Below are 25,948 nucleotides of genomic sequence, written 5' to 3'. Positions count from 1 at the left end.
GAAATAAAATACACATAACTGAATCTGGTTGTTTAATCAGTTAAAATTGCTTTTTTCATTTTTTTAAGGCTCAATTGTTATAAAACTAATCCAAAAACAAAAGATGCAAGTACAATTTACAGTGCCTTAAATGAATTCAATTAAATTCTAAAGAAAAAGGTAAACCTGTTTACCTGCATAGAAGAATCCCCCTGCCACAAGGTCATCAGGCTTCTGAGGATGTTCTGGGTTCCACCCAGAAAATGTTGATCTCCTAGACGAAGTGCCAGCAAACTGGGGGTACGAAGCTAAGCTGAGGTCAAAGTTTGTGTAACCCGTTGCTCCTCTCTCTGCGTCAGGATGCGTCTGGTCAGCTGAAGCACCATTAGCTGACCGATCTAGCGTGACCGGCTGCTGAGCTGCTGAAGTCAGGACCTCTCTGGGTTGTGGCTCTTGACTCTCCTGGTAAACCACTGCGTCCGCCGCTCTCTGATAACTCTGAGGATCCTGGCTGTCAGCTGATCCAAGCGATGGACCACCCATCTGTCTTGCTTCTGTCTCAGAGAATCCCGACTCTAGGTGAGTAGGATCTTCATGCAGTACAGCTTGTGCGCTGCTGTTCAGGTGATCCAGATTTTCAGAGTCATCACTTACATATGGTCTCAAATTCCCAAACACCAGATAGTAGCTTTCTAAAACATCCCTATCTAGACCTCTGATCCATTCGTGAAGAGGCCTGTTAAATGTATGTCGTTCACACTGGGGACCATGGGCATTGTCAACAGGTGACCCAATTAAAAAATCCTCGTATTCATACCCGCAGCTGAAACAACGTACACGGCCAGAGTCGTTGACAACATAGAAACCAGACTGCGCCAAAAGTGTGACCCATAAGTTCACATTTGGTGGAAAACGTGAATAACTGAAAGAACAAAGACGGAAAACTTCAAAGTGCATTAACCTGTGCATGTCCCGTGTCTGGGGATTTTGTTGGGCTGGTGTTGACGGTGAGGGATTCTCTGATGGTTGTCTTGAAACATTGTGAAGGGGATATGCAATCAAATTTAATGTTGTGTTTCTTGACCACCACAATTTACTGTAATTGCTTAATTTTAAAGCTTGAATCATATCTGGTGAGCCAGAATCTTTACCTTTATCATAAGAGTCAGTGTCTTTTGTATTTGATGTTTCAGGCTTGGTTATTTCAAAATGCACCTGCTCTATAGATTTACTTAAGTATTCAATTAGTTTTTGTTGAGGTAACTGTAGTTTGAATTTTCTTTTTTCTGTTGTTTTTAAGTCAGCTAGTTTAATAAAATTTGAATCACTGCTTTCATTTTTTAACTTTTTGAGTAATTTTATGTGAGCTAAATTTTTCCTTAGATTATACCGAGATAACTTATGATCAACAAAGTACAATCTCAAGCTGCTTAGTATTAAACAGGTAAAATATTTTGATATACAGAAAAATTGTCTAAAAACACATCTCCAAATGGTGAAAATAACTACAACTTTATAAACTGCTAGTTTTCTAAAAAATATCCTCAAATTCACACAGTCAAAAAATATAATAATAAAATGTTGTGAAGAGGTTAACACTAATAATAGCGTATAACAACTATTTGGTAATGGTGAAATTCCCAAAACATAACGCAGCCAAATTATAAAGCTGGTTTCATTGCGAACACAAAGCATTTGATCTAAGAAAAGCATTTTAGGGCTATCTTTGGTATTCTGGTTTTTGGTTACTTTTTCTGCTGGCAGATGACATCGATGGGAAATTGTATCTTGCTTTTGCAAAATCTTTTTGCGAGAACAATTAAATGGATTCTGAAAATAAAACCTTGAATTAAAAAGGAATAAATGACCTTGCATAGCGCTACAATGATCTGGTTTTTCTTATCTAAATGTTCGTTATTTAGGCCATAGTGTTGTCTTAATGGGACAAGGATAACAAGATAAATACTTAAATAGTAGATTTAAATAGGCTACTAACATAGATTTTAAAAAATAATTTATACTTATAGACTAGACCAGGGGTCGGCAACCTGCGGCTCGCGAGCCGCATGCGGCTCTTTTGATATCAAGGTGCGGCTCTCCAGCTCCTTGCACAAATACTAATAATCTTAATAAAAATATAAAATATTTGTAATAAAAAAAATGTTAGTGGCTCTTTAAAACCAAGGAAATTTTGAAAATTGTAACTTTTGGCTCTTTCGCTTCAAAAGGTTGCCGACCCCTGGACTAGACCTCTTTACTGGATATACAATAACTATTCTTAGATTCTATGAACCATCAACCCCTGATGACCTGCCTGAAGCACAACTGAATTAACTTTATTTCTAACAACTGTGAATAAATACAAACCTTAGATGTAGATTTTCTACTACCAACAGAAGTGAATTCTGATCGTTTCCATATCAAGACAATGAAGAACCACATTTTCTTGGAGGTTTAGTTGTTGTATTAATTCACTATTGCTATAAAAATATAAAAGGTATAAGCCTACTAAAATTTCAAAATATATTTTGGGAGAATTTTTATACCGATGTCCGAAAATGGAATCTTCGGTAAAATATTAGTTTAGCGTCGTAAATTCCAACGTAGCTAGTAATGTGCGATGAAGGTAACTAATGAATATTTCTTTCATTTGGCCATATTTATGTCATATTTTACACAATATAACAGATAATTGAATAACAAATCACAATCCAAGACCAAACCAGTCATAAATATCCTGGAATAAACTTTAAACTACCCCGTTCGAGACAACAATGAGTAAATACAAGCAGCGGCCATGTTTTAAAAACAATAAATTGTCTATTCGCATGTCTTTTGTGTTGATTTTGTGGTTTAATATGATTGTTTTAATATATGCGGGGGGGGGGGGGGGGTGGGTTGTCCATAAATGACGTCACACTCGTAGGGGGGAGGGGGGTCCGTAATTTTGTGACGTTGTGTGATGAGTGGGAGGGGTTCAGATGGTGCTACGTCACACATTGCATTTTAAAAAAGCAATGTTACAAAACGAATTATAGACGTTATTTTGCGTTTTAAAAAACTGTTTTAATACATTGTAATAACAATTGATTAAAATAATCTATTTTGACAGAGTTCAGACAAGATTTTGGAAAAATATAGCTGTTTAAAAACAATTCAACTGCAATTTTGAGGGGGGGTTGTAGGCTGAGGTGTGACGTCATTTTAGGGGAGGGGGTCTGGCTTTTTGTGACGACGTGTGACGGAGGGGAGGGGGGGAGGTAAAAATCGTCAAAAAAAAGCGTGACATCATTTATGGATGACCCCCTGTATAGTAATTTTTCTTTTTTTTTAATATAGTTGACATGAATGACTAATAGATCTTATCAGACTTAATAGTGTGCATCCAAGATCACAACAATTGTTGGGAGGTCGAACTTTTGAACACTTTATTTGCAGTAAGCAAATCAATATTAGATCGCTCATAAATGACGTCACTCTTAAGATAGTAATGACAGCGTGTATTATTACAGAGCAAACATATGAACATATTGTTTCAGATAGAAATAGTGATTTGTGGTGGGGAGAGGTTGAGTAGAACTCAGCGATGTGATTTTGGAGACGGGTCAGGTTTTTTTTTCTCGTGAAAACGGGATGGTTGTGGGAGAAAGACCAGCTGTAGAAGTATGACGCGTCATTCATTGGTGATCCATTTTCTCAGTGGGGACGAAAGAACTATTAAGAAGGGTCAAGAAATCTAAAAAGCTTGCCGAGTCGCATTTCTTGAACCCCACCTTTTTCATTCCCCCACTTAGCAGATCGTCACTGAGTTAACGCTCGCACGTGACGTCATGTAGCGGTACCGCCGACCGTTAGGCTAATTTTATAGAAAAAAAAACAACAAGCACTGCCTTTTTGACGCTTTTGCGACGTTTAATTTGATTACATAAGTTGGTGTTCATTAAACAGCCCCTAACACATCTATCACTCGTCCATTTAAACGTACGTAGTTATTTCTGCAAGCTTGCTGTCTTGAGACTTTCGGCCCTTTAAAAATGTATTAAGCTCACACCGTATAGAACTAGACTACCCATATTAAGCTCCAAAAGAAGCTTGGTGAAAACAGGATGGCCGCCCGATTTTGTAGCTGCTCTGCGCTTTATAAAAACCACAATAAACGATAAGATGACACTTATATTAAAGTAAATTATAGTTCTGAATCTTGATACATTAAAAGTGATATTCGGAAATTAAGAGCCAGACAGTCAACATGATATTTCAATTTAAGTCCAAGAAAATAAATTTCCTCAAACGATGGAACATTACTAAATTTTCGCGCAGTTTAGCGAAATTGAATTTAAGTATTTACGTCATCTTACAAAGCGCGATAGCCTACTGGTGCTCTACTAACGCGGCCCATGCTAATGGCAGTATTCCTAACGCCCCGCATTAGACGCGGCTTATTCGTCGGCAGGCATTTGGTGGCAAGCCTTTTTGACGGGGATAATGTGTTGCGGCCGTTTTGCCGAATGTCTTAAACTAGCAGGCTTGCAACATTTGTGATGATTCGTTTTAGGCAAGGTATACGTATACAAATGCTTATTTATCGTTATTTTGATCGAACAAAGCATTATAGAGGTTCTCCATCAACCACCTAGGTATTTTTCCCCGTTCACCTCCTTTCATGAGACCGACACGTCATAAATTGCAAAGCCGCCTGAGTTGACGTCACAAATCTTCACTCACTCCCATAGCAAATCATATGTGACATCATTTATGGACAACCCCATATCACTCACTTGTGTACTTGATATTGACAATTTGACAACAAAGGATAACCAACATGTGTCTGGCAGGTGGAGACTTGCGATCGACCATAATGACAACACGCACTTAAGGGGTGGACTGGCTCATTGTTTTAGATGATGTTTTACGAGGGAAGCTGGTGGATAATACATTTTGTCTCTCTGTATATATAAATGATGACAAACATTTAATGTTGTCAAAATTATGGTTAGAGATCTTAGATAAGGCAGAGTGAAGCGTAATTTTTTACATTATGACTTGTGACATTGACAACAAAAATATGACGGAGTTTGGGGTTTAATTAAGGTAAAGAGAAGCAAAAAATGTCATAAGTTACGATAGAATCACTAATTGATGAAAAGAAAAACCTGAAATCAAAATAGTGAACATTCAAACAATAAGAAAAAACTCAAACTATATAGTAATAGTAAGATCAAATTAACATTAGTAAAAAAAACGTGATTTAATACATGAATACAAGTTGCATCTCACAATGCTTCTAGAATTAATAAAGTTGTTTGTTAGGAAATTCAGTTTTTAAAGAGCAGAATTTAAAAAAAATGCTTTGTAATACAGATTATACAACAAGACAATCACATTTAAATACATTTTCATACGAATAGAAATAAAAGGGAAGCTACTCTAAATAACAATTTCTTAAGATGGCTGCTGTTTTTAATAGCAAATTTACTATCTCGAACAGGGTTGATAAAAATTAATTTCAGGATATTTAAATTGATTTAACCATAAATGGTGATCTATTATTCAATTATTTATAATATTTTATCAAAATACACGAAAATATACTCATATTTAATGACATATTCATTAATTCACTCTCTCCTACATTACTAGTTTTGGCCGAATTTACGACGCTAAACTCTAAACTAAGATTTTACCGAATCTTCTTTAAAAAATGGGTGTTAGGCTACTGGGGTAGTCAACTAGATACACACATGGACATGGCTGACTAATCATATGTCAAAATGAGAGTCAATGACTAACCCTGTCCTTTTTTTTAATTTTTTAACCACCCCAACCCTGGTCCTACTATTTAGTACCTATTACTAGGGATTTTGGTAAAAAAACACTAATCATCATATAAAAAAAAAAGTTACATATTCTTGTAGAGCTCAACAAAATGAAAACAAAACAAAAAAGATTTTTTGTCTAGCTCAAATAGTTTTTTTTTTTGCGAAATTTTTTTGTGAGGGGTGGAATGCCCTTGCTTTTGCATTGGCCAATTGTGACAAGTCATGGTATACCTGAATAAATTGAGCATAGTTATTTTACTTGCAGTTGTATTTTGTTCATATTTGCAGAGTTTAGCTAGAATGATATATAGAACTTGTATATGCGGTTGAAATGAATAAAAATAATACAGAAGTATATTTTTGTGTTGGCTTCCTTCCATAACCCCAAAAAAACTGTGAAAGAACTACAAAGTTAGCAATCTAAAGTAAATGACTTGAACACTGAAATGTGCATATAACTGCCCCATTATTTTGGGCAGGTGAAGTAGAGTCCATCTTTAAGACATTTTGTTATAAAACTGTGCTGCGCAAATATGAAAAAGTTTCTAAAGCAATGCTTTATATAAATACAGTGAATGAAAGAACTACATAGTTAGCAATCTAAAGTAAATGACTTGAACACTGTAATGTGCATATAATTGCCTTATTATTTTGGGCAGGTGAAGTAGAGTCTATCTTTAAGCCATTTTGTTAAAAGTGAACTGAAGTTATCTGATCAATATTTTTATGTGTGTATTGTGTATGAATTCTGATTTTCAGCATATAAATATAACTGTAAGTAAGGGTAAGTAGAACTTGAATACTTAAAATTACAGTTAGCACATAGCTAGTGTAGACAGACAGGTAACCTATGTCTGACTCAGCAAAATTTTACTTCAAGCAAAACTAGAACCAGAGTTGAAAAAATGAAAGACAGGTATATTAAAATATGTTTAAAACAACAAGTAGGAGATTTGTTTGTACATTACATAAGAATACTGTTGTTAGTGTATCAAAACTAAAAGCCGGCAGATCGGGATGAAGAAATATAACATTGGAGTCAATGGGGGCAACGTGACCTACTTACGGTGACTACTTTCAAATGAGTATTTACTAATGTCAAAGTCAAAATATCCAAAAATAAATATCATTTCTATAAAAATGGGATGTATCTGCTTTGGAAACTTTCATTATCTAAATGGAAACTTTTCAAAAATCGCGTTTTTAACGCATTTGAAGTTAACCTTTATACAGCGGTAAGACCAAAGCAGAGACAGCATGCAATCAGATCGCTAAGCCATCAAAACAACTAGAAAACCATTCTACTTTTCATTTAACATTAGGAAATGACCTTTTAAACTTAATTAATTACCATAAATTAAAAACTTATTAGTATGCAAAACCAAATCTCGTGCGCCCGGTATCAGAAAGTAATGGGAGATTTCGGGTCATGTTTTTACCGCGATCTCGGTCGATACCGACAAGCCTACTATTACTATGTGCCTAACCCTCTAACCCCCTTTTTTGGAATAGTCTATTATCAGACACCTTATTCATTATTCTATAATCATCCGTAAAGTTTAAAGACACCACATTTGATAACAAAAATCAAAACAGACATACAAATAGAATATTTTCGAGGGGAAACTACTCTAATATTATTTTTTAAAAGATGGATGATCTTTTTCTTTGTAAGTCCTAGATCTAGAATTCTAGATCTAAGTCATGACTAAGTACTGAAGTAGACTCACTTAGATCTACAAGTGTCCTAAAAATTTAATTTAACTACGGTCGACAGATTATCCCTCCATTTTTAACTAATTACTTAGTAATTAGAATCTAGCGGTCAGTAAAGATAATGATTTCTAGATCTAGAAATCTAACTGCTGCTTACTTTCAGAAGATTCCATTTTGGGATAGAATCTTCTACTTGGGAAACAAAACTATGTCAAAAACATATGTCAAAGCACATGGCTTGCAATTAAAATTTCGAATTTTAAGTTATAAATGATTACATAACTAGCCGTTCCGGTAAGACCCTGCACTGGCCTCTGTGAAAAAAACTAACTGAAAAGGACCACGACTTTTTTTTATTAAGCAGCATATCTTTCTCCGTTAATCTATCGTTTTAGGTTCTTAAAATCGGCCGAGGCTAGATCTAGTAATGTGCGAAAAAGTTGCCTCATTGTTAAGCAGAGTTTCTTCCAGGCATCTCTTCGGGGGGGGGGGGGGGGGCGGTAGAATTTTTTCGGGGGGCTTTGCCGAAAAAATTCTACCGCCCCCCCCCCCCCCGAACGAAATGAAATTTATATAATTTATATAGAAAATATATATTTTTAACAGTGTCCGCCCCCCCCACCCCCCGAACTGAAGAAAGTCTACCGCCCCCCCCCCCCCCCCCGAAAATTTCAAGTGCCCCCCCCCCCCCCCCGGAGAAAAAAGTCTGGAAGAAACACTGTTGTTAAGGCTTTAATACTATTTAATAGAAGTATATTGTGATATATTTTTTGTGGCAAATATTATAGATAACTGAAAAATAATCTAGAATCAATGGCTATATATATATCTACTATATAGGCCAGAAATTAACTTTAAACAGCAGTGTTTGCGAGCAAGATTTGCTATATAATATGTAAACGATTGTAGGAAAAAAGTCACAGAAAAAAAAACACTGGAAAAAAAAACCCAGAAAAAAAAGTCACAGGAAAAAAAGTCACAAATATATATTTGTATGAAATGTGTTAATACTTTTATGTATTAAATATTCAGAAAGTGCAAATCAACTTACGATTTTAATTAAATGTAATGTGTGTAGGTTGTATGCGCATAGTAAAATATTTATTAAAACATATTTTGTATGAAGTACGTAGGTTTTTTAATTCTGTTATAGGCCTATATGTATATTTAATAGAATTTGATAGAACTTTCTAACCTTTTGGTTTTCATCGTGTTTTTTTACACACTAACTTTAAATTAGCGTGAGATGGCATAAAGCGTAAATAATCCGACTTGCTGCCCTCACCTCATCGCAACAATAGTTCAACCACCTTTTCTAACCACATTTTTACGCGCATTACATAACAAAGCATAGGATAAATAAACCGGTAGTGATCTCCCATAAACTTTTTCGAATATTCTTATATAAAACAACAGGGGATGGTAACTGGGGATTTTTAATCCATTTTAAATACTGAAACTTTTAAAAATAGAATAGAATCTCAGTAAAAAACAATTGCGCACCAAGCGAACGCCTAATAAAGGTGTGTATAATAGTGTGCAATAGTATTAGTACTTAATAAATTTACATTAGTTTTTTGAGAAATCGGAAGTAGCGTAAATTACTACTTCCGGTCAACGGAAATTACTCAAAATTTAAAAGAAGGTAGAGAATTAGATCTTTTACTTACATGTGAAATTTCATTTATCTATCTGAAATAGTACTCAAGTTATAGGCTTTTGAAAAATTCAAAGTAGAAAAAGTACCACTTCCGGTTGTCGGAAATCGCTCAAAAGTTGATACTGATCTACGATTTTGATATAATACTTATATATGAAATTTCATCAACCTAGCTGTAACGGTACTCAAGTTATCGTGTTTACACACGGACACACAGACACACAGACACACACACAGACACACACACACAGACATACGGACAAGATTGCAAAATTATGTTTTTCCGTATCAGTGAGGTGTAAAACGTCGAGATTTGTAAAAATCTCGATTTTTATTTTGCACGATTACAATACTTTCTCTATACTACGTATATACGAGAAAGTAAAAATGAAAGCCGACACGGAACAAAGACAGTCATTGACGCAAAAGGTCAACAACACACAATATAGACGGATTACGCCGACAAAAGAAAAGCCGATCAAGGGATGGCCTGCGGCAAAAAACAAATGTAAAACACAATGATGTGCCTGGGTCTACGACAAATTCCCGAAAGACATTTGCCCGAATGCCTTTTGCCCGAAGGCCGATTTCCCGAATGGACACTTGCCCGAATGCGACAAGTGTCCATTCGGGCATTTGTCCCATTTGGGCAAGTGTACATTCGGGCATTTGTCGCATTCGGGCAAGTGTCCATTCGGGCATTTGTCGCATTCGGGCAAGTGTCCATTCGGGCGTTTGTCGCATTCGGGCAAGTGTCCATTCGGGCATTTGTCGCATTCGGGCAAGTGTCCATTCGGGAAATCGGCCTTCGGGCAAACGGCATTCGGGCAAGTGTCTTTCGGGAAAACGTCCGGCCTAAATGTCTTTAATAATTTTATTTTTACTACCGTGTATTTAGCTAAATTTGAGGTTGCTATATAAAGTATCTTATTGTATTTTTATGTATTATTGTTTTAAACCATAACGCTTTAAAGTTAGCAAATATGCTAAAAAAAAGAAGAAAAAAAAAAAAAAAAAACACCACCCACATCAATAAACACTCAAAATTTAACAATACACTACAATTAAATTAAAAATATTTCTTAAAAGATTTTTGTGTGTGACTTTTTTCTGTGACTTTTTTTCTGTGACTTTTTTTCCGATAAAATTTTGCCTTTGTGACTTTTTTTCTGTGACTTTTTTTCCTAGCAAAAACTGACTTTTTTCTGGTTTTTTTTCCGTTCACCATATAAACAGCGGCCATCTGTAAGTTAGAGCGGTTTCCCCTGAATCTCTATATCTAACTATAATTTTACCAAAAAATTAATTAAGATGGCTGCTAATGTAAATGAGCTTGGTAGCATCTGATGAAAACATCGCTAGTTTTTATTTTTTACTGAAAAGTTTAAATTAAGCCATGTCGCCCACCTCCCAACCCCTTTGTTTTCTTCTTCACCTTCGGAATCGTCCATTTGTACTTTCTATCTATCTATCTATCTGTCTGTCTGTCTGTCTGTCTGTCTGTCTGTCTGTCTGTCTGTCTGTCTATCTATCTATCTATCTATCTATCTATCTATCTATCTATCTATCTATCTATCTATCTATCTATCTATCTATCTATCTATCTATCTAACTATCTATCTATCTATCTATCTATCTATCTATCTATCTATCTATCTATCTATCTATCTATCTATCTATCTATCTATATATATATATATATATATATATATATATATTCTTATATATATAAAAAGCAATGTATGTGTGTGTGCCCTTTATGCATTACTACACCTCTCATCACATCGCCGTGAAACTTTGGGAAGTTGTTGAGAATATTCTTGGGGAGGTTTCTGCGAAAAAAAAATATTTGTTTTTTTTTTCTACATACGGTATATAAAAATAAAAGTCGATTTTGGCTTGGCATCGTTCATCCGATAGCCATGAGACTTTGGGGAGTTCATTATACCACTCTGGGGAAGGGTTCTGTAAAAAAATAATTTTTTATTTCGCAAGGGCGGCGCCACGGGAGGGTCCGATTTTTCTCTATATACGATATATAAAAATAAAAGTAGATTTTGGTGTGACACCGTTATCCGATAGCCATGAGACTTTGAGGGAGTTGATTTGGACACTCCAGGGAAGGTTTCTGTAAAAAAAAAAAAAATTTTAATTTCGCAAGGGCGGCGCCACGGAATGATGGAATTTTTCTCTATATACGGTTTATAAAAATAAAAGTCTATTTCGGTTTCACACCGTTCATCCGTGTACCATGAAACTTTGGGGAGATGATTAGATCACTCAATGGTAGGGTTCTGCAAAAAACATATTTTTTAATATTGCAAGGGCGGCGCCCCCCGAGGGGGGGGGGGCGATTTTTTTCTCTATACACGGTATATAAAAAATAAAACTCGGATGCGGTTCATCCGAGTGCCATGAAACTTTAGGGAGAAGATGAGAATACTCCCGAGAATATTTCTGCGAAAAAGAAAACTAAAGTTTCTTATGGGCGGCGCCATATAGGGTACAACTTTCGTCAATACACGGTTTGGCGCCCAAAAGATCTAATTCTCTACCTTCTGTTAAATTTTGAGTAATTTCCATTGACCGGAAGTAGTAATTTACGCTACTTCCGATTTCTCAAAAAACTAATGTAAATTTTAAAGTACTAATAATATTGCGCACTATTATGCACTTTTTTATTTGGCGTTCACTTGGTGTTCAATTCTTTTGTCTACGAGATTTTATTCTATTTTTAAATCTTTAAGTATTTAAAATGGATTAAAAATCATGTCTATAGCCCGAGTCCCCATCCCCTGTTGTTTTATAAAAGAATATTCGAGAAAGTTTAGGGGAGATCACTCCCGGTTTATTATTCCATGTCATCATCCACAACATTACGGAACGATTCTCGTCAACTCGCTGGTGTCCATTGAATTGTCTAAATAATTTTTCTTCTGTAAATTTTGCAATTTGCCTTGGTTTCACTCGGCACCCCCCGCATCTTTCGTGAAGCCTTTTGGCTAGGGCTAGGTATAGAAAATGTTTTGGAAAGAATAAACTTATTCTGCATTTTCTGATCATCCTGTTTTTTATTCTATTGAATGCTTAGCGAAATGTGATTATTTTGCACTCTGTAATCTCTTTTCAAGCATTCTATAGAATGCTAATTTTGCCACTTTACCAATAACATGTACAACACATATTCACAGTGATGGGAGTAATTAGCATGGGGTCGTTTTTTTTTCTTCTCTAGACCAATTATAAGAAAACTGATACCTGACAATTATGAATCACCCTGGTTGTTCATCCACGTTGAGTTTAAGTTTTATGAATGGCTTGATTTTTTTCTTCCAATTAAACATGCAAACGTTAATGCACAAAGAATAATCCTTCATCCAGATGAATAATCTGTGAAAAAAATATATTTTAAATATGATTACATAGTTGTCACTACCAGTGGCGTAGCTAGGGAAGGGCGGGTGGGGCGGCCGCCGACGATAAAGGGGACGCCAAAAGTGATAAAAAATCATCTTAAAGTTCATTTTGAAAGTTACGAAAATAAGTAACTTTACACATAGTTTTAACTGTTTTCTATACCATTTTGTGGCACCGAATTAAAAAACTGTTGCAGGATATCAATTGCTAAGAAGCGCAACCAATCATGTCTGGGTAGGAGGTGATGATAGGTGGTATTTATACTTAAGTTTGTGCACGTCTCAGATAATTTGAAAAAAAAAATTGAAGCTGGTGATGCAAACATTAAAACTTTGTTTTTTGTAGTGAAAACCAATTATTAAGCGGTAAATTTGGGGGCCCTAAAAATCGGGGGCCTCTGACTTCAGCCCTTTCGCTTTCAGTAACCCATTAATCCGCCACTGGGAGCGGGGGGCGTTTATAAGCCCCAAAATCCGACCAAAAGAAATAAAAATAAAAAACCTCATCAATAGACTAGTGGTTTTGTAAATAACAACAACAAGAGATCTACCATAGCATCAATTGTTCTACAGTAACTAACACACATAGTTTCATAGACAAAGAAAAAAAAACCTACACGAGCTGTAGTGTAAAAGATAGGCAATCGTTCAAACCTCTTCCATGACTTATCGCTTCTCTTTTTTATAGTCTAATTGGGGTGCCCAAAAAGCTCATTTAAATAATTTTGCAATACGAAAATTAAAACGCAATTTCTTCTCTTAATTATTATTAAAATAAGGTATACTAAAGAATGATATAACTTTAAAAAGGAATGTATTCAAAATTATTAATATAAATGCTAAAATAAAATAAACAGGGGAAACCATCTATATATATAATTCTCTTCTGGGATCAGTTAGAAAACAAGCTGCAAGCGCGCCTTTGCAGTCCCCTCTCTTCCTCTCTATCACTACCACCCCCACCCCACATGATCTGGTGAGCGGTGTTCACTCTGTTTACATTTTACAATCATAGAGACGGGTTTGGTGACGGCTATTAGGGGCAGATAATTTAGTTTGAAACGATTTTAAACTTAGAGGAGGTAACTAAGAGGAGGCTGCTTTCACGTGGGGGGGGGGGGGGGTAGTGTTTTTAAGCAAATATTTTCAACGGCAGCATTGGTACTGTCGAATTCACAAATTATAAATTACTGAAAAGTAGAAAAAAAAAACAACTAAATAGCGGCGTATGATACGCAGCGGGTCGGCTCGTAACACAATATTACATTAAGCCTCTTTATGTAAACACTTTTGACAGGCTTGCTAGTAATGAAGGTACAGTTTCACAATTTAAGGTGGGTTTAAATGAGACACAGGTGTTTAAAAAAAAACACGATAATTTCAAGCCCAAACTGAGTGAAAGCATATTTTGGTGTGATTTGTTGTCTCCCGATGGATAAACTTTGTAAAAAAAAATAGGTTAAAGCATGAATTTATGAGGAGGTTTGTAGTCTGAGGGCTAACGTCATTTGGGAGGGGGGGGGGGGGAGTCTGGCTATATGTGACGATGTATGACGGTGGGGAGCGGGGTGGAGCAGAGGCGTATATAGGTTTTCCAGTTAGGGAGAGCGTCGAGTCGAGAAAAACGCGCCATATATATGAATAATACATCCAAACATTACTCTGCCGAAAACAAAAGAAATAAACCGGGAGCGATCTCCCCTAAACTTTCTCGAATATTCTTTTATAAAAAAAAAACAGGGGATGAGAACTCGGGATATAGACATGAATTTTAATCCATTATAAATACTTAAACTATTTAAAATAGAATAAAATCTCCTAGAAAAAAGAATTGCACACATGTGAACGCCAAATAAAACGTGCATAATAGTGCGGAATATTATTAGTTCTTTATAAATTTACATTCGTTTTTTGAGAAATCGAAAATAGCGTAAATTAGTACTTTCAATCAACGGAAATTTCTCAAAATTTGACAGAAGGTAAAGAATTAGATTTTTTACTTACATGTGAAATTTCATTTATCTATCTGAAATAGTACTCTAGTTATAGGCTTTTGAAAAATTCAAAGTAGAAAAAGTACCACTTCCGGTTATCGGAAATCGCTCAAAAGTTGATCTGGATCTACGATTTAGATAAAATACTTATATACGAAATTTCATTAACCTAGCTGTAACGGTACTCAAGTTATCGTGTTTACACACGAACACAGAGACAACGGACAGAATTGCAAAGTCCAGTTTTTACGACTCGATAACGCATGAAACGCCAAAATGTTTATATATTTGTATTTATAATTTTTGCCTGATTAAAATAAGTCCTTTATACTCCGGATGTGATGAAGGACTGAGGAGTAAAACTGTGAAAACTGTCAAAAGTTCATGTTATTTTTGTGAACGATTACAATACTTTCTCTATACTTCGTATATACGAGAAAGTAAAAACACCATGCAGGCCTACAACACAAAACAAACTACAACACAAAATATACGCAACACAACCAAGAGCAAGAAACGCAACACAATCATTTTTGTAGTCCTTGTAAAAACATAACAACTTGACATAATGGAATATTAATTAAGACACACGAACTACACTCTCTTAAAGACATATTTAATTGTAACTGTCAAATTCAACCAGATCAATAATTACTTTACCATTTAATATAGTAACTTAATACTATTCGTTTTTATAATAAACCAGGAGTGATCTCCTCTAAACGATCTCGAATATTCTTATATAATACTATGGGGGGATGGCAACTCGGGATATAGACAAGCTTTTATTTAACTCACTGTCTCTGTCTGTCTGTCGTCAGTATGTCTAGATCGAAACGCCTGAGCGAAAACTCGGACACTTCTAACTGACAGATACGGTTCAAAGTTTTCACGTGGGTCAAGACATGAAGACAATGCAATCTGACATTAAATTTGACTTAATTGGATGCCTAATAAAGTTTTTCGGGACGGAGTGGCCTAGCGGTAGAGAGCTGGACTGCTAACCCGTAAGTTTTGAGTTCGAATCCGGGTTCAAGTCAGTAGACCGTCCCTGAGTCCACCCAACTCTGATGGGTACCTAACTCGCGTTAGGGAAAGTAAAGGCGGCTGGGCATAGTGCTGACCACACTATCTCTTCATATGCCGAGGTCACAGAAACAAGTGAACTCAACTTCACTTGCCCTATAGACCGTCAGGTTTGAAAAGGGAACTAAAATAAACCGGGAGTGATCTCCCCTAAACTTTCTCGAATATTCTAATATAAAACTACGAGGGATGGCAACTCAGGACATAGACAATAGGCCTATTTGTAATCCATTTTTAATTACTTAAACTTTTTATAATAGAATAAAATCTCGTAAAAAAAAGAATTGCACACCAAGTGAACGCCTAATAAAATGTGCATAATAGTGTGCAATATTATTAGTACTTTAAAAATTTACATGCGTTTTTTGAGAAATCGGAAATAGCGTAAATTAGTACTTCCGGTCAACGGAAATTACTCAAAATTTAACAGAAGGTAGAGAATTAGATCTTTTACTTACATGTGAAATTTCATTATCTATCTGAAATAGTACTCAAGTTATAGGCTTTTGAAAAATTCAAAGTAGAAAAAGTACCACATCCGGTAATCGGAAATCGCTCAAAAGTTTATAGGGATCTACGATTTTGATAAAATACTTATATATGTAATTTCATCAATCTAGCTATAACGGTACTCAAGTTATCGTGTTTACACACAGACAGACACACACACACAAAGACACACGGACAAGATTGCAAAATTATGGTTTTTTTTTCGTATCAGGGAGGTGTAAAACGTCGAGATTTGAAAAAATCTCGATTTTTTTTGTGTGCACGTTTACAAGACTTTCTCTATACTTCGTATACACGAGAAAGTAAAAATAAAATAAAAATAAAGTTTTTCTTTATAGTTATTTAAATAGTAGTGTATACTTTATTTTCTTCTCTTTAGAAATACAGGTGGAATGGAATAAACTAAAGGTTAACAGAAGCCATGGCATAGACAAAAAATGTAACATTTAATGTAATGTTAAAATACATTGAGACATAAGAGTACGAGCATTTAAAGTAACAATTATTTATTTACTAATGCAAAATAAATTATGAATACATACATTTATTTCATTTCTTTTTTACTTAGAACTAAAGACCAAGTAACTTTTATAGGGAACATTTTCGAGTTTTCCTGATAGCAAACTCTTCTTTTAGTTCTGTATAATTCAGCGAGCTTACAATGTCATTTTCTATGCTCATAAGTGAGAGCATACTAAGTCTCTGCTGTCCCATAGTGCTCTAAGATCGCTTTTAATCTTTTTCATTTTGGAAAATGAGCGCTCTCCGCTGCAGTTAGAAGCCATCAATATCAGACATGCCTACCCCTGTCAGCCAAAAGTAGGAACAGTTATGCCTAAAAAGAGGAATTTGAAGCCAAAAAGAGAAACATACTCGCGGACGCAACTTTACTAAGTCAGAAATAAAAATAATTAATTAAAAATTACTCTAATGACATTAGTAGGCTTCTAGTCCTATATAACTAGTCTCTAGGATACATTTAAATACTGCTTAATGTCAGCTTACATTTTAAAAAATAAATTAAACAATAACCTGAGACCCCCCCCCCCCCCCCCCCGAATAAAAATCATAGCTTTGACATAACATTATTGATTTGATTATTTATGTCTTGCTATGTTCTAGGCTATATGAATAACAAAAGCTGAAGGCTTCATCATATGTAATATATAAGTTACGAGCAAAGACCCTTGATCTACCTAGTAAAAGTCCTAGTTACTTCTTACTAAGTTCTTCATAATAGTAGTTACTAGTTGTTAGGATTGTTACATATAAGTATTTACGTAGATTTAGAGTAGCGTCCCTTTTGTTTACGTGTTTCCATTAACCTTCAATCTATAGTCTATTTTAGTATATTGAGATCAAAGAATGTAAATAAATAGTACACACACATTTTGTAGCATAGGAACGATTGGGAGGGAAGTGACATAGAGCGCAGAAAACTTAGATGTTAGGTGGGGTATAAAAGGTGGGGTTAGGATTATTAGGGGGTCCATTCCCTTATAGGCATCCTAGGTTGTGTGATCTTACAAGCAATAAAAGTAACGGATTGTGAACGGACTTCGTGTTTGTTTCTTGTCGACCCTGTCCTCAACTCACAACACTAGTTAAGTTAAACTTACAAGATAGATCAGTATTCACTATTTCAGTATCTACTAGTAGATCTAGTTACAATTCTAGATCTAGTAGTAGCAGATATACTACTAACTAGATCTAGCATTAAGATGATACTTGTAAATATTGTAAGTAAACTAGGAAACAGAAACGTGTTCCAAAGGGAGATAATCGCCTTTTCCTGACATTTTTTCAAATTACTTTATTACCTTTCTTTATTAAATTTTTTTTTCAAAAAAAATCGGAACCAACTGAGTCAATTTCGGGATGACGGAACAAATTACTTTTTTATGTGAAAAAGCGGGACGGTTCCGATTTTGGCGGGACGGTAGGCATGTCTGCATCATACAGATAACTTCAAAGAGCAATGTGCACATTTGGAAAGCTCTAAATGCTCTTGAATCTATTAATAATAAATTATTTTTAAGATCTATATATATACTACTAAAACTCAACTTTGTTTACATGTTTGAATATTTATTTGTTTGTCTGATTTCGTACTGTAAGGAAACTGCTCTATATGGGGGGAGGGGCGCTGTAAATTAGTATGTAGGTAGAGAATAATTTTTGCTTGCAGACAGACTGTTAATCAAACATTTATTTAAAGAAGTTAATTAATTTATTGATTTATTCATAGGTAGATTAACCACATTAATTTTAAAGTTTTAGAACAATGGCTAAACTTTGACTGAATAGTGACGTTTGATAACTCATTTTTTTTTTTTTTTTTCGTTTTTTTTTTTTTTTTAATTTGTTATTGGGGAGAATCTGCATTATGTGTAGAGCTGTAAAATAGGATTTTGGGTGATAAATATTGTTCTTTCTTAATTAGAAACTAATTTAAAGCCGTTAATTAATTTATTGATATATTCATCGGTAGATTAACCACATTAATTATAAAAGTTTAGAACAATTATTTTAGTAATAGTAAGAAGATTTTTTTTTACAACAATGTTTTCAAATTTTTTTTCTTATGGCCTGTATGTGAATGATAAGGTTGATTATCAGGACCTCGCGGGGCACAGCGCAGGTGAAGTAGAGTTCACCTGTTTCTATGTTCTCAGAATCGTTTTTTTTTTAAAATACAAACATGTCTGAGACTTGGCGGGGCACTGGGCAGGTGAAGTAGAGTTTAGTAGAGTTTTTTAAATATAAAAAACGTCTTTTTGAATGTGGGGTTTGGTTATTTTGGAATGATAAGTGCTGGCAGACGTGATGTCATTTATGGATGACCCCCCGAAACCCACAGTTATCTAACTAGATATGGCTAGTTTAGTATACACTTAAAAGTTTTAGCTGAGTATTCCAAAATATGGAAGAAGATTATGAATTCATTATTTATTGGGCATAAAATATAATATTTTATGAATGGTGGAAAACCTACGAGGGGGTTAATTTTTCAAGATTTTCCCACCATTTTGATAGTGGAAATGCATATGCCGATGTATTTTAATAAAGCTGTAAAGAAATAACTGTTATCTAACAGTTAAAAAAAAAGTTTTTTTGCTGGAGCCTCCCCCCTTAAAAACTGTTTTACTTATCAAGGCGAAAACATTGACTACGGCTAAATTCCAACGAATTCACAACTCAAATGTTTTAATGGGTGAAACTTTGGGGCGGGGAGACAGTTGAGGGACATGTCGGGTGTGTGTGTGGGGGGGGGTAGATGCCATGCCATGCAATAGAGTCTCATCCGTCTCTCATGGCCTGTTTGGCAATTCCCATAGTGCAATTAATACGGGTGAGAGTGTGCCTTAAACGAGAAATGTTTCGCATTTTTTAAAATCTCTAAGCCACTCGGTCAAAAGGTCAATACTTAAAAAAAAAACACTTCTACATCGGTCCGAGTCTAACCATCCACTTTGCTATGTCAGACCCTCCCTACAACTGGGACGTTTTTCCCCCCATGTAACACATACTCTCGAAACAAATTGTCTACCGTCAAGTTTACACCGTCCTTATTAGTCTCTACCAGTCTAGTTTTATTTTTATCTATATAGGCCTACGTTATGGCAATACGCAAACAGCCCCTCATACAAATACCCCCACCCCCACCCTCCCTCAGCCTCGACACTATGTATTTTTAATGGTTTTCAAAACATTTTATATCGGTAGGCCTAACGATGTCAGGTAGAGATACTGCTGGTTAAATAAGGCAAAATTAAACATAAAAGATCAGAGAGTATCTGATAGATCTCGCTGGTCTCGGCACATTCACTGATAAAGCTATTATTTAAGTGATGCTTGTTAATACTTGATGAAATTTTAACTCATACTTCTGACATTAAAAAAATAGTTTAACTAAGCTATTAAAAACCAATGATAAATTAATATTTGCTATAGTTGAGAAAACAAAATTTGGGGGCTCCTAAAATTCGGGGCCCCTGGCTGCAGCCCTTTCAGCACCCCCCCCCCTTAATCCGCCACTGCAATAGATACTAAAGTGACCCACGCTTTTCTTTATAGTTATTTAAATAGTAGTCTATAATTTATTTTCTCCTTTTTAGTGCATTATTACATAAACGCTTGTTATTAAAAAGTTTTTTTTTTAATTTTTACTTTCTCTTATATACGAAGTATAGAGAAAGTATTGTAATCGTGCAAAAAAACATTCGAGCTTTTGCAAATTTCGACGTTTGACACCTCCCTGAGTTGGAAAAACATAATTTTGCAATCTTGTCCGTATGTCTCTGTGCGTGTGTGTATGTGTGTGTGTGTGTCTTTAAACACGATAACTTGAGTACCGTTACAGCTAGGTTGATGAAATTTCATATATAAGTATTATATCAAAATCGTGGATCCGTATCAACTTTGAGCTATTTCCGATAACCGGAAGTGGAACATTTTCCACTTTGAATTTTTCAAAAGCCCATAACTTGAGTACTATTTCAGATAGATAAATGAAATTTTACATGTAAGTAAAAGATCTAATTCTCTGCTTTCTAACAAATTTTGAGTAATTTCCGTTGACCGTAATTTACGCTATTTCCGATTTCTCAAAAAAAAAAAAAACGCATGTGAATTTATAAAGTACTAATAATATCCCGCACTATTATGCACATTTTATATGGCATTCACTTGGTGTGCAATTCTTTTTCTACGAGATTCCTTTCTATTATAAAAAGTTTAGTTAATTAAAAATGGATAAAAAATATTGTCTATGTCCCGAGTTGCCATCCCCCGTAGTGTTATATTAGAATATTCGAGAAAGTTTAGGGGAGATCATTTCCGGTTTATTTTACAAGCTTTTAACTTTTATTAAACTCACTTCCTCTGTCGTCAGTCTAGATCGAAACGCCCGAGCTAATTTGGGACACTTCTAGCTTCTTCCTAAACATTAGTAAACGTACCCAATAGATACTAAAGTAACCCACGTTTTTCTTTATAGTTATTTAAATAGTAGTATTTTCTACTTTTTGGTGCACTATTACATAAAAGCTTGTTATTAAAAGTTTTTTAATGGATTTTTAAAAATTACGTGTCAGCGATTACCGATAACCGGAAGTGGGACTTATTCTACTTTTAGTTTTTCAAAAGCCTATAACTTGAGTACTGTTCACTATTATACACAGATTGTTTGCCATTCTCTTTGTGCGCATTTTTTTCCCTACGAGATTCTAATCTATTTTTAAAAGTTTATGTAATTAAAAGTCATGTCTATATCCCGAGTTGCCATCCCCCGTCGTGATATATAAGAATATTCAAGAAAGTTTAGGGGAGATCACTACCGGTTTATTTAATTAGCTACTACTTTTCGAGATTATTTTTAACATAATGATAAGGTATGGGTTAGATCACTATATTGCTCACACACGTCTTTATTTCGTAACTGCAAAAACAAGTTTCATATAGCACTAACTGTTTTAAAAGCTATTATTCTTATTGCAAAATAAACAACTATAGTTATTCTTTATTCATCTTTTGGAGGCAGTTTTACTTTTAGGGGTCATCCATAAATGACGTCACGCTTTTTTGGACGATTTTTACCTCCCCCCCTCCCCTCCGTCACAAAAAGCCAGACCCCCCCCCCCCTAAAATGACGTCACACCTCAACCTTCAACCCCCCCCCCCTCAAAATTGCAGTTGAATTTTTTTTAAACATAGATATTTTTCCAAAATCTTGTCTAAACTATTACAATTTATTAAAACAGTTATCTAAAACGCGAAATAACGTCTAAAATTCGTTTTCTAACATTGCTTTTTAGCGCAATTTCCTTACTGGGGGATTGCGATTATTAACTCGTCATTTCTGGATGGATGTATGGATGTGTGTCCGCAGCTTTAAGTCGTCTTAAAGTCGTATCTCCTCCTCAACGAAGCAATATCGAGGACTAGTTCCAAAAGCAAATATGTTAAGCACGTTCCGAGGATGAACATATGCCAAAAAAAATATTCCCGGAATTCCTTCCTGGATTTCCCGGAAAAGCCAAAAAAACTCGAAAAAATGAAGTTTTTGGCCCATATCTCGACAACCAGACCACTTAGCGACTTGAAACATTTACCATTCGATTCCTGACATAATTTAGAACAATATTGCCGAAGAAAGTTTTCAAAAATATCCTTTCGTTCGTTCACAAAAAATTAATTTCTTCTAATTTGCATTGGCTAAGATTACTAAGAATATACAAATATTTCTAGAAGAAGCGAAGCGGTGAAGTTCCAAACCAAGCACACCGGCTGAGGCAGTCGCTAGTAAGAGGTAACGTCTACTTGTAACACGCTGCCATTGGCCAGACTCGCGCAGATCTCGCGAGGGGGCGGGGACTAGCTCTGCTCGTCTGGTTTTTAATTTAAACTGAGCATTGTGTAGGTTTCTAGCGCAAAGCGCTGAGGTTCGAAAGGATTTTACCATAGCGAATGAGCGGATGTTCGAAAGGATTTTTACGTAGGTCTGTGAATTCTAAAAAAAATTAATTAAGGAAATTGCGCTTAAATTGTCACTAGACTTTTTATTAACTTGTTTATAATGCAAAATGTGACGTCGCAACATCTGACCCCTCCCCTCCCCCTCATCACACATCGTCACAAAATTACGGACCCCCTCCACCTACGAGTGTGATGTCATTTATGAATGACCCCTTATCCACTGTGTTTTTCTATTGTTTTAACTAAATTTACCCGATGTAATTAAGTATGTGTTCGTTAAAGTACACCTGTATTGCTGATCATCTGACTCATACTGACGTTGTGTGAGAATGTGTTTATTTTTTCAGTACATTTATTCAGCTTCTCTCTCTCTCTCCCCCCTCCATATATTTGCAAATAGTTTTTAACACAATATACTTAAAAATATATGCATCTGTAAAGGACCTGCAGTTTCCCTTCCTGCTAGTATTGACAAATATTATCAGAGATAGGCAAAATCGTATTCTATGGGGCACAGTTTATGTAAAAATTACACTAAGTTTCTAGATTGATTTTAAAATCCAAAGTTAATATAGGCCTCCCGTATAAAAGAGGGATGACTGAATTAAGCCTGACTTCTTTTAAGCAAAGGCTACACTTGTAAATTAAGATCGATCTGTAGGCGTTTGACGGTCTTATGAACCAGGAATAACGCAAACAGCAGATGTACATGCGCTAAAATGGACAGACTTTGAGACAAAACAGCTCGTCGCACATGCCTGGCGCTGAGCTAGGCGCCGATACCTTAGGTAAGCCAAGAAGTAGGCTATGATATAGACTATACTATTGATCTAGATATTCTACTTGCGATGAGTTGTTAAAAATATATTTAGTATTTAGGGTACATAGCATCACAGTTTTTAATTGGTTTCAGTAATGTTTTTGCTGTTGGTGTTGCTTTTGATTGTGTGTATTTGTTGCGGAACTTATTTTAAATTTTATTTAATTAATCTCAGAAAAAGGCGCCACTATCATTAAAATGGCCGTGAGGAAAACTGCTGCCCACGCCCTTCCTTGCGTACGCTACTGTGGTGAAGGTAATAAACGTGAAAAAAAACATGAAGTCATTTATGGATGACCTATTTGATTTTATAACATGCACAGTTCAACAATTATTATGTTGATCTATGAATTTGAACTAGATCTATGTTGTGATTATTACCGATTACCTTAATAAATTATAATATAGATTCTACCTGCATCAATTCTGCCTTTGATTAGACATTTCCCGTTAATTTCATTGACTATGCTACATTATAAAGGCTGCTTATGGTTTTAGTTTTGCAAAAACAATGTTATCAGGTAAGATATAAACCTTATTAACATACAATCTAACATTTAGTCTAACTAACTTCCATTTTTCAAGCTGCAGAAATATCTAAAACAGCGGATACTGGATTTATTACAAACATGTGGCTAAATTTAGACTGCTTAGAGACACGTCAACCTAAATGCAGAAAATCGAGATAGGCTAGATCTATATTCTCCTTGTAGATTTTCCCGACACGTAACATAACCGGAATTTCAAATTCAATAGTCTTCACTATAGAAAAAAGTAAGTTATTATAGCTATAGCCAAAATTAAATAACAATTTATTTTTTAAAAAATCTACAAATACGGGAGGTATTATTATCTAATTCTAGAATAATCTAGCTAGATCTACCTAGACTGTCCTAGACTCCTAGACCCATCATCATCAACGCATATTCTACATTTTGTGCCATTGTTGATAATTTGATAATAATGAATATATGAATACTACACTAGAGGAGTAGAATAGACTAGGCCTACTACTGGAAGAGTAGATCTAGATCTATCTAGATTTCTATTTGATAGATCTAGCTAGAGGTTTCCTATTTAGTAACTATTTACTATTTGCAATGGATTATTAGAATATTATATAATGTTACTTAAAGTTGAAGTAACTTTTAGTTTATCTTAGCTACACAAGTAGATCTAGAGATCTAGAGTTGTTACAGTCTAGTCTAGATCTAATCGAAACAATTTTTATATACGTTTTTACCAAACCCCGATCGTCCTATTTTCGTCTAAGGGGAATTCCACATTTTAAAATACTAATTCTACTTATTTCCGAAACACGTATTAAGCTAGAATCCGAAAAACAAGATAAATTTAACTTTCTAAAACCTGTCAACTGTAACACACAGTTGACAGTTGTCCCCCCCCCCCCCTCAAAAAAAAACAACAACAAATAAACCGGGAGTGATCTCCCCTAAACTTTCTCGAATATTCTTATATAAAATAACAGGGGGTGGGAACTCGGGCTATAGACATGATTTTTAATACATTTTAAATACTTAAAGTTTTAAAAATAGAATAAAATCTCATAGACAAATTAATTGCACACCAAGTGAACACCAAATAAAAAAGCGCATAATAGTGCGCAATATTATTAGTACTTTTAAAATTTACATTAGTTTTTTGAGAAATCGGAAGTAGCGTAAAGTACTACTCCAGTCAACGGAAATTACTCTAAATTTAACAGAAGGTAGAGAATTAGATCTTTTACTTACATGTGAAATTTCATTTATCTATCTGAAATAGTACTCAAGTTATAGGCTTTTGAAAAATTCAAAGTAGGAAAAGTACCACTTCCGGTTATCGGAAATCGCTCAAAAGTTGATACGGATCAACAATTTTGATAAAATACTTATATATGAAATTTCATCAACCTAGCTGTAACGGTACTCAAGTTATCGTGTTTACACACGGACAGACAGACAGACAGACAGACACACGGACAAGATTGCAAAATTATGTTTTTCCGTATCAGTGAGGTGTAAAACGTCGAGATTTGTAAAAATCTCGATTTTTTTTGCACGATTACAAGACTTTCTCTATACTTCGTATATACGAGAAAGTAAAAACTAAAAAAACCTTTCTATTTTAGCAGGCTCATAGACATATGAGAGATATGAAAACAATCCAGAAGAAAATCTTACATCTAAAATAAATTATTCTAAATCAAAGTCACAAAGACTAGTGACTTACTTAACTTACTTATAGATTTAATAGCGAAGGAACGTCAACAAAGGGTTAGAAAAAACAACAGAAAAAGGAACGACGATTTTATTTTTAGTTACATTTACCTTAATTACTGCATTATCTAGATCTAGATCATATTTCTATAAGAGCAAAGTGGATCCTGCCCGCTTGTTTACCACAGTTTGAAACTGAAAGTATCAGACAAAAGGCCGACTGGAAAAATGGCTGACTTAATTAACATAAGG

The 25,948-nt window shown here is 34.9% G+C and overlaps 1 protein-coding gene across 5 annotated transcripts in view; it reads right to left on the bottom strand.

Moving 5' to 3' along the window:
* The window catches only part of LOC131956108 (baculoviral IAP repeat-containing protein 2), a 42,252-nt gene that overhangs the window by 3,325 nt on the left and 12,979 nt on the right, over window positions 1–25,948 (bottom strand). For 2 of the 5 annotated variants that reach the window (XM_059320517.1, XM_059320521.1), the window contains exons 1-4: window positions 23,893–24,103; window positions 12,433–12,564; window positions 2,347–2,459; window positions 174–1,809 (exon numbers count right to left, since the gene is read on the bottom strand). In XM_059320517.1, coding sequence (XP_059176500.1) covers window positions 174–1,809; window positions 2,347–2,421 — 1,711 coding nt within the window. In that variant the 5' untranslated portion in view covers window positions 2,422–2,459; window positions 12,433–12,564; window positions 23,893–24,103. Of the gene's footprint in view, window positions 1–173; window positions 1,810–2,346; window positions 2,460–12,432; window positions 12,565–23,892; window positions 24,104–25,807; window positions 25,912–25,948 lie in introns of those variants that run through there. The other 3 variants (XM_059320520.1, XM_059320518.1, XM_059320522.1) reach the window with 3 other exon arrangements.

This window comes from Physella acuta, unplaced genomic scaffold (genome assembly GCF_028476545.2).
Source record: "Physella acuta isolate Inbredline_101_S28 unplaced genomic scaffold, ASM2847654v3 ptg001128l, whole genome shotgun sequence".
Lineage (NCBI taxonomy): Eukaryota > Metazoa > Mollusca > Gastropoda > Physidae > Physella > Physella acuta.
The sequence above is the reverse complement of the archived record's forward strand: the minus strand, read 5'-3'. Positions and strand labels throughout refer to the sequence as shown.